Source organism: Trichosurus vulpecula, chromosome 9 (genome assembly GCF_011100635.1).
Source record: "Trichosurus vulpecula isolate mTriVul1 chromosome 9, mTriVul1.pri, whole genome shotgun sequence".
Classification (NCBI taxonomy): Eukaryota; Metazoa; Chordata; class Mammalia; order Diprotodontia; family Phalangeridae; genus Trichosurus; species Trichosurus vulpecula.
The window spans coordinates 151,408,959-151,425,639 of NC_050581.1; the positions used below are offsets into that span (position 1 = coordinate 151,408,959).

The 16,681-nt window shown below is 42.9% G+C and overlaps 1 protein-coding gene across 1 annotated transcript in view; it reads right to left on the reverse strand.

Annotated features, from left to right (window-relative positions):
- SYN2 (synapsin II) overlaps nt 1-16,681 on the reverse strand; it is a 93,898-nt gene that overhangs the window by 21,672 nt on the left and 55,545 nt on the right. The window contains 4 exon segments of the mRNA XM_036739656.1: nt 6,268-6,370; nt 7,466-7,540; nt 13,016-13,158; nt 14,142-14,204. Of these exon segments, the coding sequence (XP_036595551.1) occupies nt 6,268-6,370; nt 7,466-7,540; nt 13,016-13,158; nt 14,142-14,204 (384 nt within the window).

Below are 16,681 nucleotides of genomic sequence, written 5' to 3' on the forward strand. Positions count from 1 at the left end.
GGTCCATTCCAATATCCCAACTTAGGCAGGAATTGCTTCTTGACAAGTGGTTATCCAACCTCTATTTGAACATCTGTAGTAACAGGGAACTCATTGCCTCACAGACCAGTTCAGCTCATAGCTAAATAATTCTTATCATTAGAAATGTCTTCTTTTTTCATCTTAAAATAATTTTTATGGATATTTTTGTCTTTGCATCACCTAGCCTGCGGGGAGGTCCTTAATTTGGGGTCCATGAACTTATTTTTAAAAATTTTGATATTTCAATATAATTATATTCCTTTGTAATTCTATGTATTTTATTTTATGCATTTAGAAATGTTTTCTGAGAGGGGGTTTGTAGACTTTACCAGATTGCCAAATGGGGTCCACGACACACACAAAAAGGCTAAAAACCCTGCATTCTAGAGAAATGTCTTCTTTTTATAGATGGGGCTGAAAACTAACATCTTATAACTGCTACCTCTTGGTGCCCAATTTAAAGAATTCTTGACTTAAGAGTGTAGCTAGGTAGTAGAGTGGATAGAGTGCCAGGCCTGGAGTCAGGAAGATCTGAGTTCAAATGTGATCCCAGACACTTGCAAACTGTGTGGCTCTGGTCAACTCACTCAACCCTGTTTGCCTCAGTTTCCTCATCTGTAAAATGAGCTGGAGAAGGAAATGGCAAACCACGCCTGTATTTTTACAAAGGAAACCCCCAATGGGGTCAAGAAGGGTCAGACAGGACTAAATGACTGAACAACAACTAAAGGCTTAGCAGGGACCTCTGGATCACCTCGCCTAATCCATAAGTGAAAGAAGAGTCTCTATAATGTTCCTGACACATGACTGCCCAGCCTCTGATTAGAAACCTCCATGACAAGGAGCTCCCTAGTCTGTCTTGGGACAGCTCTGATGGTTAGAAAGTTCTTAAACCAAGTTGATATCTGTCTCATGAGAACTTCCTCCTCTTGGTCTGTACCCTGATTAGGGGACTAGGGGCAGCTGGGCATTAAAGGGTCAATGTGTGACAATGTCACCGTTGGCAGCATCCAACAGCGCTGGGTACACAGTCCTGGTTGACCGGACTGTGCTGAGCCAAAGTGGCCTCTCTGTCCTGGGGAGGGATACAATGCGCAGTCAGAAAGGCCTGTCTCTTTGGAGAGCAGCTGGAAGGAGGAGCCTTCACACAAGCCCTCTCTTGGTTCCCCCTAGTGATCGGTCAGCTCGGGTATTCCTGAGATGAAACAGACGAACATTGACACCATCAAGACACTTATTACAGTGTCTGTATCACAGGTTCCAGTCATCAGGGTTCCAGGGTATCTCACCGAAAGGGGAAGCACATTCATAGACTGCCTACTATGCACCAGGTGCTGTGCTAAAGTACTTTATAAATATTAACTCATTTGATCCACACAACAACCCTGCAATGTGGGTACTGGGGACATTATCTCCATTTCACAGTTGAGGCAAACAGAGGTTAATGTTGCAACAATCTGCTAGCGGCTGCTGAAGGGGAGTAAGACCCACCAACAACCAGCACACAGAAAGCTGCCAACACAGGTTCTTCTGATCTGCTTTACTAAGGAAAGCAACGTTAAGGGGTTAACAATCTTACTTTAATCCAGCATACAAATATCATTCACTTAGTTCAGGGGAAAAAGCCAGCACCCCGAACTCCAGAGAAAATACAAACAAATTACAAACATCGACAGACCTTGTGCATAGTTACCAGAGTTTAACCAAGTCCGAACATCCAGGTTTACAAGCTGGAGGGCCCTTAACTACAGCTGCCCAGAGTCTCCACATCAGCACACCTCCAAGAGTGAGAACCCCTGCAAATAGTTCTGTTCTAGCTTTTTAGACACTCTTTAGCCGTCATCAAACGTCATCTGAGCGACCAGAACTTAGGCTCCTACTATTGGCTATGGTCTTAGCAACTCCACTTAGGATCCTGAGGGCTTCATGCCCACATAGGCTTAGCACCTAGTAGATAGGGGTTTGGGCCTGGGGTTTAGCACCTAGTAAGACTCAATCAAAGACACTTAATTAATCATTTTAAGACAGTAAGAAAGTCCCACCTTAATTGATATTACAGTTAAGTGACTTGTTCAGGGTCACACTGTTGATAAGCGTCTGAGGCCTGGATCAGACTTTCTGACTCAAGGCCCCATGCTAAATCCACTGTACCATGCAGCTGCTTCTGAAGTCTCACAGTGGTACCCCCTCTTACACAAGGGCTCCAAAAAGCCTTCCAAGATGGCAAAGGGCCCACGAACCAAGCCCGGACCCCCTGATCAGGCAGGAGCCCCTTGTCATCAATAACACCTCACATTTATATAGCACTAGCAAAGTATAAAGCACTTTCGACTGCACTATCTCTTTAATTTGTGAGAAGTAGCACCTGAATAACCAGACCATCCACAGAACTGGATAATAATGGCTAATATTCATTCTGGGCTTAGTATGGTCATCTCATCTGATCTTCTCAACAGCCCTGGGAGGTAGGAGCTATTATTTTACAGATGACAGAACTAAGGCTGAGTGTTAGGGGCCTGCCCTAGGGCTGGATGGAGCAGTGGATAGAGTGCTGAGCCTGGAGCCAGAATCTTGAATTCAAATTCAGCCTCAGACACCTACCAACTGAGTGCTCCTGGGCAAGTCACTTAACCCTATTTGCCTCAGTTTCCTCATCTGTAAAATGAGCTGAAGAAGGAAATGGCAAATCACTTTAGTATCTCTGCCAAGAAAACCTCAAATAGGGTCATAACAAGTCAGACGTGACTTGAAAGACGACTAAACAACAACATAGCAACCTGCCCAGGGTCACATGCAGGATTTAAACTCAGGTCTCCAGGCCCAACACTTTATCCACTGTGTCATCAACCTGCCTCAAAAAGGGCTAAAAGACCCTAGGGCCAGGTTGCCTACAAAAAAAGGGAAATGGTAGAATTTGAAGGAGATTTGAAGGTAGAAATTGAAGGGGTGCATATGGAAGGAGAAATCAATCTAAAAGCCTCTGATGAGCTGGTGGTATCACAGGTAGTCCTCAGTGCAGATCAGCTTTTCACTGGCTGTCCCACAAGTCTGGAATGTACTTCCTCCTCCGCTCGCCCTATTGGCTTCCCCAGCTTCTCTCTAGGCTCAGCTCAGAACCTGCCTTCTTCAGGAGGCTTTTCTGGTGCAGCCCTAGAGAGCCATCCCTCGGAAAGCACCTTCCATTCTGTATATGCCTTATATGCACAGTGATTCACATGTTACCTCTCCCATTGGACTGTGAACACCCTGAGGGCAGGAGATGTCTTGGTCTTTCTTTGCATCCCCAGCGCTTAGCACAAATGCATGTTTACCAATTGGGAAACTCTTGTGTGTGTTTCTAAGAAAAGGAAATTTAAAGGCTTTCTTGAGGGACATACCTCAAATCTGGCTCTTTATCACATCCTGCCTTATGTTGATACTCAACTGTGTGTGAATGGCGGTGGGGTGGGGCGTGAGGGGTGTCGTGTTTGTCCTAGGGGCTCTGAAGTCTTTGACCCTGTGATCCTAAGTACAAAACCCAGAGCTAGGCACATAGTATAGACTCAATTTTAGAAGGGAGGGAGGAAGGAAGGGAGGAAAGGAGGAAGGGAGGAAGAAAGGAAGGAAGGGAGGAAGGAAAGGAGGGAGGGAGAAAAGAAAAGAGGGAGGAAGGGAGGAAAGAAGAAAGGAAGGAGGGAAAGGAGAAAGGGAAGAAAAAAAGAAGGGAGAAAGGGAGGAAGGAAAGAAAGGAGAGAGGAAGGGAGGAGAGAAGGAAGAAATGGAGGGAGGGGGAAAGAAGGAAGGAAGGAAGGAAGGAAGGAAGGAAGGAAGGAAGGAAGGAAGGCAGAGAAAGAGGGAGGAAAGGAGAGAAGACAGAAAGCAAACCATGGGTCGATTCTCTGCCAAGCTTCTTCTAGGACCCTAACTCTCCGCACCGATGGGTGATGTAGGGTACCACGGGTGTCCCCCACAAACCTGGATGGGACAAGCCTCAGGGGAATAAATGGCTAAGGACTCTGCCAGAAATAGAATTAGGCACCCACTCTGAGGGTGGCCCAACAGCCTTGGGTCACTGGTTGTTTCAGAGCATCTTTGCCTTAGGTCATCTTTCCTCCCCCATCTTTTCTTTCCTGACACTCTGCCTGTCTCCTCATCTCCCCTCCCTTCTTGATGCTCTTATTTCTACATCATTTCTCCCTTCTTTATCTCCCTTTATCTCCCTCCCCCCATCCTCCTTCCTTTGCCTTCCTCTCACCTCTTCATCTTCTCTTCCCCTTTCCTTGCTTCTCTTCCCCGTATCCTTTTCCTTACCCATCTTCTCCTGGAATCTTCCACCAATATTTCCTCAACATTCTAATTTGGGGCAAAATTGTCATTAGTCCTAGTAAGAATTCATGTTCACACACACACATACACACACACACACACACACAGATTCAGACACAAACACACAGACACACAGACACACAGGCACACAGACACACCCACACCCACAACCCCCCCCCCACACACACACACCCGAGAGAAGTAGCCAAAGCAGTGGGCAACGGAGGCAGGGGGAAATGTGGTTAAGGGCCATGGCTGGAAGCAGGGGTGTGGTGAATTCTCAGAAAGGAAGCTATTAGAGGAATCAGCCAAGCAGAGAGTGGTGGTGCCACAAAACTTACTCATCCACCCCCAGTCATGGGGCACATGGTTGTCCAATGTGTGACCCATAGGACATCCACGAGACAGCCCTAGATGTTCGGCTCCCTCCTCCCAGGCCTCCCCACCCCCTGGTTGGCAACAGGTCTTCATGCACATGGCTGTATGTAGAAGCCATGTGTCCTGTCGGTAGGCAGGACTTCTCATGGTAGGATGAGGTGGTCCTTATAGGGGGTGCTTTGAGGGGCTCCCAGAAAATCCAAGTGGATTCTGAAGTCTATGATCCTATGATCCTAAACTCTCTTCAAGTCCAGGAACTACAGAGCCCAGCATTCCACCACTGATAATTTATTCCTTTGGCTTAAGCATTGCTCTCTAATCTCAGAGGCAGCAAGGTGGACCAATGGATAGTGCATTTGATCTGAAGTCAAGGCCTGAGTTCAAATCCAACCTCTGACACTTACTGTGTGACCCTGGGCAAGTCATTTAATCTCTGTTTGCCTTAGTTTCCTCAACTGTAAAATAAGGATAATAACAATAATTAAGAGCATCTACCTGGAGGATCAAAAGAGATAACCTTCGTTTTTTCAAAAAAGTGCTCAGCACAGTGTCTGACACATAGTAGGTGCTTTATAAGTGATTATTCTCTCCCTCCCCCCAACCTGGTTTAAAACACAAATACTAGAAGGACTGAAATATTGTTCTTAATACCCCTAATTATCAGATGCTTTTCTAGCTGGCAGGAAACATGCGAGTGTGTAGAGGAGGAAGACGGTGGCAAGAACACTAAGTACCTTCCAGGTCTAAAGCTACGATCCTGTCATACTAAGCGCCTAGTTATTTCTATTAGAATGCAAGCTCCTTCAGGGGAGGACTTGCTTTTGCCTTTCTTTGCATTCCTAGTGCTTAGCCAGGGTCTGGTATATAGTTCTCTGCTTAATACATCCAGGTCCTGGTTAGTGAGATTAATTAATCCATGAGGTGGTTGCACTGTTAGAATTCATACCATATATTTCCATTCAGCTTGAACCAATAACCATATTTTACACATTTATAACTGTGAATAGCGTGAATTCAAATATGTGGGATCACTCCACAGGATTCATTATCAGCATAGTGATTCTGAGTTAGTTGAGAGGAGAGAGCCTGGCACATTGCAAACACAGTGATATATCCAAGGTCAGACAGCAAGCTAGTAGCAGTAACTAGGATAAGAAACCAGAGTTCCTGACTCCCATTTTCCAGGGGTGGTGGCTTTTTTGTTTGTTTGTTTTCTAATACCACAATATACCTTGTCCCCTTCTCCCAAGGAGGATGACAACTGAGCAGGGGTCCTAGGAGACAGCATGGTGTTGTCTCTGGTTTTTAGAATACAAAAGTCCAATAAGACCTGGAATTTGGGAAACCATCACCCCTTGATAACTGGAGGTGTTGGGGAGGCTCTGCTTCCTAGGACCATAAGACCCAATTGTTTAAAACACTTCTGTATATCAAGGTGCACTTTCTCAGCCTCAGGAACTCCCACCAGGTCACTGAGTCTTCTCTGTGGCTTCTTAACCCAAAGGCGTGTTATGGACCAAGGGATGGCATAATGTCCAACCTACCTGGATGAGTCAGACTTACCTCAAAAATGTAGTCCTTCCCATCCTTGCCATGCACAGCCTTAACAGCACAGATATCCAGGCCTCCAAATATCTCAGAGCAGGAATCCACCCACAGCTTATATCTGTGAAAGGGAAGGGAGGTGAGGAATGGGATGAATCCGAATAGCTCAATGAAAACTCTGCCCTTTCTTCCAACCCCACACCATCCCCTACGTGTGCCCCAAGGTCAGTCCTGAATTGCATCTTTGTGCACACTGTGACTTCAGTCTCGAATACTCACTCTCCCCTCCTCTGTGTCTATCCATATCTCTCCTGTCCTTAAAGGTTCAACTCAAGCCCACTTTATCCATGAAGTTTTCCCTCTAACACCCTCTCAGTGATCTTCTCCTTCTGCTGCTGCCGCTCAGTAGGTATGTGACCATAAGCAAGTCAACCTCTCTGAGTCTCAGTTTTGTCATTTGCAAAATGGGAATAATGGTACACATTACCTCACAAGGTTGTTGTCAGGATCAAATGAAGTAATTTATGTAAAGTGCTTTGCAAATTCTCAAGGGCTGACTAAATGCCAAATACAACTAGCATGTGACACTTAAGAGTCTGTACCTTCTCAATAGCATGTAAATACTGCTTTGTATTGGGAACATAATTAAGTCTTGCCTCTCCAACTAGACCCCAACTAGGCCTTTGAAGGCAAGGACTGTGTCTTATACTTCTTTATATGTCCTGGTACAGAGCTGGATAAAAGCCTAATACATTTTGTTGAATGAATGAATGGATGGATGGACAGATGGATGGATGGATGGATAGATATATAGATGGATGAATAGATGAATGAATGGATAGTTGGATGGATGGACAGATGGATGGATGGGTGAATGGATATATAGATGAGTGAATAGATGAATGGATGGATAGTTGGATGGTTGGACAGATGAATGGATGGATGGATGGATTGATGGATGGATAGATGGATGGCTTGATGGATGGATAGATGGATAGATGGATGGATGGATGGATGGATGGATGGATGGATGGATGGATGAAAAGATAAGTGGATGGACAGATACATGGATGGGTGGGTAGATAAATGTTTCAGTTTGTCCATCTGTTATTTGCCTTCTATTCCTGTATTCATGTTCATCCCTTCTGTTGTCTCCTTTTCAATCTTTGGGGTGCTCAGAAAGTCAAGCTATGGGGTCAAAAGCATGCTTACTCACCTGTCCGACATAGCAATCTGCTCTAGCATCGCAGATCCAGTGTTGGTCTTCCAGTTTCCTGAGATGGATGTCCTCCTAGAACAAGGACCCAGGCCAGACCAGGCCAGGCCAGGCCAGGCCAGGGGGGACAGTGAGTTATTGGCTGGGAGGAGGGCAAGAATGGTCTCACTTCCTGACATTTTTCCTCCCCCCATATCCATTTCCCCTGGGTCTGGGGTCCATCTGTTTGATCTAAAGCCAAGTTCAGGGGACTATTCAAGACTATCTCACTTGGCTAAACTAGTAATGGTCAGTCTTGGTAGGAATTCAGAGGAAAGCTTTATGCTAACTCTCAGGATCATTGATCTAGAGCTGGAAGGGACTTCAGAGGCTAACCCCTCATTTTACAGATGAGGAAACTGAGGACCAGAGAGGTTAAGTGACTGCCTCAGATCTTTCAGAATTCTCTTTATTCAAGGCTTGGGTCATTAACATCCCCTAAAGCCTATCTATTAGGCCCTGCATGGTATAGCATGGAACCACATCCCTCCCCCCAGACATGGAATCTAAGTTTACATCCTGGCCCTACTTATTAGTGGTATGATTTTGGGGGAGTCATTTGAGCTTTCTGAACCTCATCTGTGAAATGGAGATAATGATTCACTGCCTACTTCAAAGGGCTGCTGGAAGGATTAAATAAGTTAACGTATGTACAATTTTTTATAATTATGTTCTAATTATATTATCACAGTAACTAGCATTTACATAGTGCTTATGGCACTTATGGCTTGCAAAGTGCTTTACAAATACAATAGTGACTGAATAACAATAATGGACAATGATTATTGGTTATTAGAGGAGAACATCTAACATTAAATGAGCACCCTAGAATGGGCTGCAATTAATAAATAGTCTTAAAAGCTAATTCCCTACTGTATTCATCTGGGGTCATTGATCCACAAGTTGGATATTCTTTGTGTTTCTTTGCAATTTTTCTTTGGAATACTGGTCTCCCGAAAGCTTGGTTGACTTCTCTTAATGATGGAGAAGCCATTATCTCTACCTGCAAATATCTATTAATGCTTTTTGAAAGGGCAAGAGGTCTTGTCTCTATCAAGGGTGGAAAAATCAGTCGGTGTTGATTGTTCTAGATTTCCATGATACTGCTCTCTCTTGGTTTCCCTCCTTCTGGTGTGACTTCTCAGCCTCCTTTACTGAATTTTCATCCAGATCATGCCCTCTGACTACAGGTGTCCTTCTAAACTCTATCCTCATGCCTCTTCTCTTTTCTCTCTATACTCTCTCACTTAGTGATGTTAGGGCTCTCCTTCATTCAGTTATTATCTCTATGAAGATGACTCCCAGATCAATATATCTAGCTCTAACATCTCTTCTGAACACCAGTTCCCATCACTAACTGCCTTTTTGTGTCCATACAGACTATTTATTCCTGACCCATGGTAGAGCCTTCTGAGAATATATTGGTCTGATCAGCCACAGCCGAACCCACTACAGCTTGACCCCAACATAGGGATGCTACTTTGATCTTCTTCGAGCACAAAGGACAAAAACCACAGTGGCCTTTTGAACACCCCAAATTGGATTTGCTGCAAACATCTCAAATTCCACATGTCTAAAAGAGCTCATTTTATCCCCTACAAATCTTTCCTCCTAAATTTCCCATCACTACCATCGTGCCAGTTTCCTAGGCTCATATCCACGGCGTCATCCTCAACTCCTCTCTTGGGCTCACCCCAAATATCCAATCTGCCGTCAAATCTTCTGGTTTTTACCTTCACAGCATCTCATATGAATGTCCCCTTCTCTCTGATCACACAGCTGCTTTTCTGGTTCAGACCACCATCATCTATTGCCTGGACTAGGTAACAACCTTCTAATACATTTGCTGCTTCAGTTTTCTCCCTACTCCAATCCATCCTCCATTCCGCTACCAAAGTGATTTTTTTAAAACACAAGTCTGACCACATCCCACCCCTAATAAATTAGCTGCAGAGGCTCCCTATTGTTTCCAGGACCAAATATAAAATCCTCTGCTTGACACTGAAAGCTCATTATGGCTGGGCCCCTCCCTCTCCGTGCTTTACTCCCCTCCATGTCTGCTGCCATCCAGTGACGCTGGATTTTTTGCTGCTCCTTCCATAGGACGCTCCAGCTCTGACTCTGCCTGTATACCCTTTCCCTCTGGCCTGAAATGGTCTCCCTCCTCACCCCTTACTCCCAACTTCCATGGCTTCCTTCAAAACTCAGGCAGCTTATATCTCACCTTCTGCAGAGGACCTCCCCCCGCCCCGAACCACCAAGGTTATTCCCTTCCCTCTGAGATTTCCTTGCATTGACCCTGTATATATCCTATATTCTCACTGTTATTCACTCGTTAGAATGATTTCCTTGACAGCAAGGTCATATTTCCACTTTTCTTTATATCCCCAGCCCTAATTAGAGAACCTGGAACATATTTGTTGCTGTTGTTCAGTCATTTCAGTCCTGTCCAATTCTCCATGACCCCATTTGGGGTTTTCTTAGCAGAAATACTCAAGGGGTTTGCCCTTTGCTTCTCCAGTTCATTTTACAGATGAGGAAACTAAGGCAAACAGGGTTAAGTGACTTGCCCAGGGTCACATGGCTAGTAAGTATCTGAGGCTGGATTTGAACTCAGGTCTTCCTGACTCCAAGCCCAGTGCTCTGTGCACTATGGCACCCCCTAACTGCCCCAGAACATAATAAGCACTTAAATGTTTGTCAATTGTTCTAGAAGAGGACCAATGACATCATGAGGGTAATGTCTCAACTTGCAAGTGAATTGGATTTGAGTGAAGCAGAGCCAATGTTTATTTACTGATGGAGGGGGCAAGAGGGGCACTCGGGAAGGGCATTGGCTCTGCAGTCAGAAGATGTGAGATCAAACGTTACCTTTGGCACTTATGTGACTGTGTGACCTTGGGCAAGTCACTTAGCTTGCTGAGCCTTTGTGACCTTCTCTGTGAGAGGAAGAGGCTGGACTGAAAGGTCTCTGAGGCTTAATCCAGCTCTAATCTATGAGCTCCCATTAAAAGTAACTGGCATTGGTTATTTTAAGTGGTAAAAATATGTAAGTTCTGCTTTTCTTCTTGTTAAATGAAGAAAGAAACTATATAGTGCTTCATGAACCATAAACCAAAAAATCCCCCCAAACCCTGTAGTTCAATATTATGGTTGGTTAAGAGATAGAGATAGAGAAGGAAGACAGGTAAGAAAAGAGAGGAAAGAAGAGGAGAGGAAAGGGAAGGAAAGAAAAGGAAAGAGAAAGAACAAGGAGAAACTGAGATTCAGCCTCAACCTTTGCCAAAATCCTATATGTCCCAGATTTAATTAATTTATAAATGTTGCTCTTTTTGTAAAAATAGAACAAAAGAGCAATCCCCTCAAACAAACCCAAGCCCTCCCCCAACCCAATCCTTCAAATCTAAAAAAGGGGTAAACATTGCTAGAATTTGTTACTAAAATTTTAAAAACATTAAAGTTTGAAATTCTTTTCCTCAATTTTAGTGTGTGTGGGGGGGGGGCAAATATCAGATTTTTCTTTTGTCAAATAGCAATTATTGTATTTTCTTTTATGTCATAGAAAAAAGTAATGTGGTTTCATGAATTGAATACACTATCCTATGATTACATCCCACAAACACTCTGATGTCCTTACCCCATCTCCCATTTTCACTGGCAAGCTGGGACCCTAGAGGATGCCTGGCTATGTTTCCCTCTCAGGATTCTGGGATATTTGAAGTGTCTTCTTTTCTTCTAATGATGACCTTTTAAGAGCTTATCCATTAAAGATGTTTAAAGCTATGTTACTCAAAGGGTGGAAATAGCACTTTCAGATCTCATACTATATTATAAAGTAAACCATCTAGTATTGGTTAAAAATAGAGAGGTGTATCAATGGAACAGACTAAATAAAAGATAATTAGAAACAATGGAACTAAATAACCCAATGTTTAATAAACCAGAAAACAGAAGTGAAAAAATTAGGCTTAGACCAAAACCTTGTAACAGATTCCACAATATATGCTAAATAGATACATGACCTTAGTATTTAAGGTCATACTATAAAAAAGGGAAGAAAAGCAGCTAAAGGGTAAGAGATCAATTCTTAACCAAATCAGGGATAGAAGCAATTATGACAGATCAAATAGAAAAACTTTGAGTACATGAAACAGAAAAGTTTCTGCACAAACAAAATCAATGCACCTAGGATGAGAAGAGGAGCAGTCAAATGGGAAAAAAATCTTGATGTAAATTTTTATAATAAGGGTTTAGTATCCAATATACATAAACAATGAACATATATGCACACATTAATGCAATACACATATAACACACATGTGCATGTATATTTATGTGTGTGTATATATACACACACACACGTACGTGTGTGTGTATAACTAAGAGTCATTCACCACTAAATAAGTGGTCAAAAGGTATGAACAAATGGTTCTCAAAAGAAGAATAGTAAATTATTAACAACCACTTGAAAGAATGCACCAAATCACTAATAATAAGAGAAATAAAAGTCAAAACAATCCTGAGGTTTTCACATTCCACAAATTAACAAAGATGACAAAAAATGGGAATAGTCAATGCTAGAGGGGATATGGGAAGATAGGCATTGTTGGTGGAGCTGTAAAATAGTACAATCATTTTGGAAAACAATTTGGAATTGTGCAAATAAAGTGACTGAAATATCCATACCCTTTGACCCAGAGATCTCATTTCTAGGCTTGTACCTCAAGGAGGCCATTGATAAGAAGAAACTCTCTAATATAGCAGAATATTTATAAAAGCTTTTTTGTGACAGCAAAGATTTGAAAACAAAGTAGATGTCCATTGACTGGGGAATGGCTAAACAAATCGTGGCACATGAATATAACAGAATATTACTGTGCTCTAAGAAATAATGAATGTGATGACTACAGAGAATCATGGACAGATAGAGATGAACTGATGCAGAGTAAAGTAATTAGAACCAAGAAAACAATATACACAGTAACTACAACAATGTAAAGAAAAAGAAAAACCATATAACAAATAAAAAGATCAAAAATGAATATTGAAAAATTATAAAGAAAAAGCATGGCTTTAAAGAAGAGATATGAAAAGTCACTCCAACCTCAACCCTTTGATGAGGTAGGAGGTTCACAAATGTTGTACACTGACATTATTCTCAGATTTTTTTAACATATTGATCAGTTATGCTGATTTTCCCTCTCCTTTTTCTTCTTTTTATATTTAAAAACACTATTTATTATATGGGGTGGCTCTCTGGGAAGGAGAGCGATAGAGACACTGGGAAACTGTGGAGATGTAAAAAACAAAATGCATTGACAAACTCTCCCCCTCCTTTAAAAAAAAACTATGTTATTATATAACAAACGGAAGCACAAGTGGGATCTCGTCTTGGTGTTTCCTAGTGGGTTGGATTCAGTTAAGCTAAGAGTCAGATCTCATTTGCAAGGCAGGAACTTCTAACTCCCAGTTTATGAAAAAGAGGGTTGTGGGCCCAAGGGTCCAACTCACATATAAGCTTTGTAGTTGTTGCCGATCTTTTGGATCCGGATGTCATACTTGGCATCAATGAAGGGCTCAGCTGTGGCATAGGTCTGGGTGAGGGCCACCACGCTGGCGATGTCCTGGAAGTCATAGTGATTCTCCACCTTTACCTGGCATTGGAGCAAGTGTGAGAGAGAAGGAGGAACAAGTGTGAGGGAAAGGGAGAAGAATCAAGCAGCCTTCATGAACCAGAACCCCCAAAACCATTTGACTAAAAACCATTCAGATGATCACCTGGCTCCCACACTTTCCCAGAAGTCTCTCTGCTTCTTCTCCTACTTTATATTTCTCTAGGTCCCTGTTTCTGGGTTCAGAAACCATTGGTGGTCTTCTACAACTAACACAGTTCTCTCCTACCCCCAATAATTTTTGAAACAGAAATCTAACCAAAACAGGGAATAGAGCAGAGATTCCAAACCTTTTTGTGTGTGTGGCCTGGGCCCCTTCAGTGGTCTGGTAAAGCCTATGGACCCCTTCTCCACATAATGTTTTTAGATACATTTTAAAAAATACACAGGACACCTACTATACTGAAATATAATTCTCAAAATGGAATACAGAGAGAAGAGAAAGCCTTGGTATTTTATTTCTTACCAGCCCTTCTTTCAGTTTCCCTTAAAGTTCGCTGCCTACATTCTGTTAGCTCATGACTGAAATAGCCTGGCTGAATTTGCTTCCTCACTAGACCTGGAAGAGCCTGGCATGGAAGACTTTCTCCAAGAAAGGCTTTCCGAACATGGCTTCCTTTGATGCTTGGTGGCAAAAAAAAGTTCAGTTCAGGGTAGATATTGCCACCACACTCCATGGCATTAGGGTGAATGCAATCGGTCCACATGCTCAAAGTGGGACAAGGCTATCTGGTATTCTTGGTATAGAACCAGGGCTCTTAGCTGAAGAAATACTCTGACTTTCAGAACTGGTCCTAAGATCTCCAGTTACAGAGAAGCCTGGGGACTCTCTCTCAGGGTGGATGTTCACCTTGAATAGAATAGAGAGGGAAGCAGAGAGTAGGATCTGAGCTGCTCTCAGAAACTTGTCCCTTCTCACATGTTTCTACCCCTCTTTGCAGCCCTCTTGGCTCCTTGTTACTTACCTTCCCCATGCCCGAGTGTGCATGCCCGATCTTTACCACCACGGGGAACGTCGGTAGTGTCAGCTAGAGATAAGAGAGAAAAGAGTAGGACTGACTCAGGACTTTTTGTCCCTCATCCAGCACCCAGGCCCAGGCCAAATCAGCTGCTCTTCCGAGGTTAGGGCTGACCCTGGCTTGGGCCCCATGTTTCTTCTGCCCAGGATTCCACTCTTGGCCAAGCTCACCCTGAACGTGGCTACAGTGAACAGCTGATGAAGGAGAAGTCAGGCTTGCTTCATCAGGACCAGGTCATGCCAGACTAACCTAATTTTCTTTTTTGACAGGGCTATTAGACTGGAATGGAGTGAGTGTTGCATAGGGGAGAGAGAGGGCTGGGCTTAGTATCAGGAAGACCTTGGATCAAAACCTGCCTTAATACTTACTGTATCTGTAAAATTCCACCTACTTCCCAGGGTCGTTGTGAGGATAAAATGAGATATTTGTAAAATATTTTTCAAACCTTAAAGCACTATATAAACCAGCTATCACTGGGCCACCAAAGAGAAAATTAGGAGTAAGAAGTGAAAGCTACAATGAGGCAGGTATAGACTTGGAAGTAGGGCAAGCCGAGGAATTTCCATGTATCTCAGGCCAACTCCTGGTATTTATCCACTAAGTCATAGATAGGGGGACAATCTGCATGGGAGGGAGCTCCCACACTGGGAGTTCCCTGTACTGAACAAATGACAACTCCACCGTGTGTTCCTTCACAAATCTGCATGTTGGATCAGGGAGATGCCATAGATTTAAACTTATCTATTTCACTTACATTATTTTTGGCACTCTTTTTTATTTAGATTTTATTTTCCCCAGTTACATGTGAAAACACTTTTTAACATTCATTTTCAAAACTTTGAGTTCCAAATTCTCTCCCTTCCTCCCCCCCACAGAGAAGGCAAGCAATTTGATGTAGGCTATACATGTGTAGTCATGCCAAACATTTCCACAAAAGTCCTGTTTATTTCACTTCTATTAACTCATTACTATTTAAATTATCTTTTATCAAAGAATTTGAAGCCAATCATAACATTTTTGTATAAAAGTTGGAGAAATGTGGGCTACATGATAGTACAGTAAGATGCTTTTAAAATTGGCTACATGTCTGGACACAAATAAGGACGGAAACAAGCATTTATTAAGTGCCTTCTATGTGCCAGGCACTGTGCCAAGAGCCTTACAAATATTATCTCATCTGATCTTCACAACAACTCTGTGAGGTAGGTGCCCTTATTATGCCCATTTTATGGTTGAGACCACTGAGGCAGAAAGAGGTTAAGAGATTTTTATTAGAATAATTGATATTAAGGAAGATGAATTACAATCTTCTTTGCTGCTTCACCCTAAGGATCATAGGAACTTCCCACCTGACTTTAGCTAAAATCTATTTTGTATTAACTTCCATTAATAAAACATGAACTTCTTGAGATCAGGGACTATCTTGCTTTTCTCTTCGTATCCCTAGACAGAGCACTTCATACATTTGTTATTCAGTCATTTCAGTCATATCTGACTGTCTTTGATTCCATCTAGGGTTTTCTTGGTGGAGACACTGGAGTGGTTTGCCATTTCCTTCTCCAGTCCATTTTACAGATGAGGGAACTGAGGCAAAAAGGGTAAGTGACTTGCCCAAGGTCACACAGCTAATAAGTGTCTAGGGCCAGATTTTAACTCAAGGAGATGAATCTTCCTGACTTCACTTCTGACACTCTATCCACCGCTCCATCTGGCTGCCCGGCTTCATGTAAAGTAAGTGCTTAATATGTTTTTTCATTCATTCATTCATTCATAGAAGGGGAAACTGAAAATCTTCTGGCTCCTGGTAGAGGCCACCTATGGAGGATTGTGTTCAATCCCAGGAGGCACATTTTTAGCAGAACATTGGTAATCTAGAGAAAATCAACACCAGGGTGACCAAGATGGCCGGAGGCATAGAGATTAAGTCATATGAGGGTTGATGAAAGGCACAGAGGAGGTTTTGCCTAAAGAAAAGAAGACTTAGGAGGGGCACAGTTGCTATCTTCAAGTATCTGAAAGGTTGTTATATGGAAGAGAGAGGATCAGCCAGGTGGCACAATGGATTGAGTGCTGGACCTTACGTCAGGAAGACCTGAGTTCAAATCCCACCTCAGACACTTTAGCTATGTGACCTTGGGCAACTCAGCCTCAGTTTCTTTATCTGTAAAATGGCACCTACCTCCCAGGGTTGTGGTGAAGGTAAAATATGATCATATTTGTAAAGCAATTAGCAAACGTTAAAGCGATATATAAACGTGAGTTATTACTCAGTCATGGAAGGCAGAATTAAGAGTAAGAAGAGGAAGCTACAATGAGGAAGACGTGAAAGTCAGGAAAAACTTCCCCAACAATGAGAGTGGTCCAAGAAAGGAATGGGCTGTTTTGGGAGGCAGCGAGTGCTGTTTCACTTGATACCTTCAAACAGAGGCCAGACAGGGATGGCATGGGGAATGTTTTGGATCAGTTACATGTTGGACCAGTTGGCT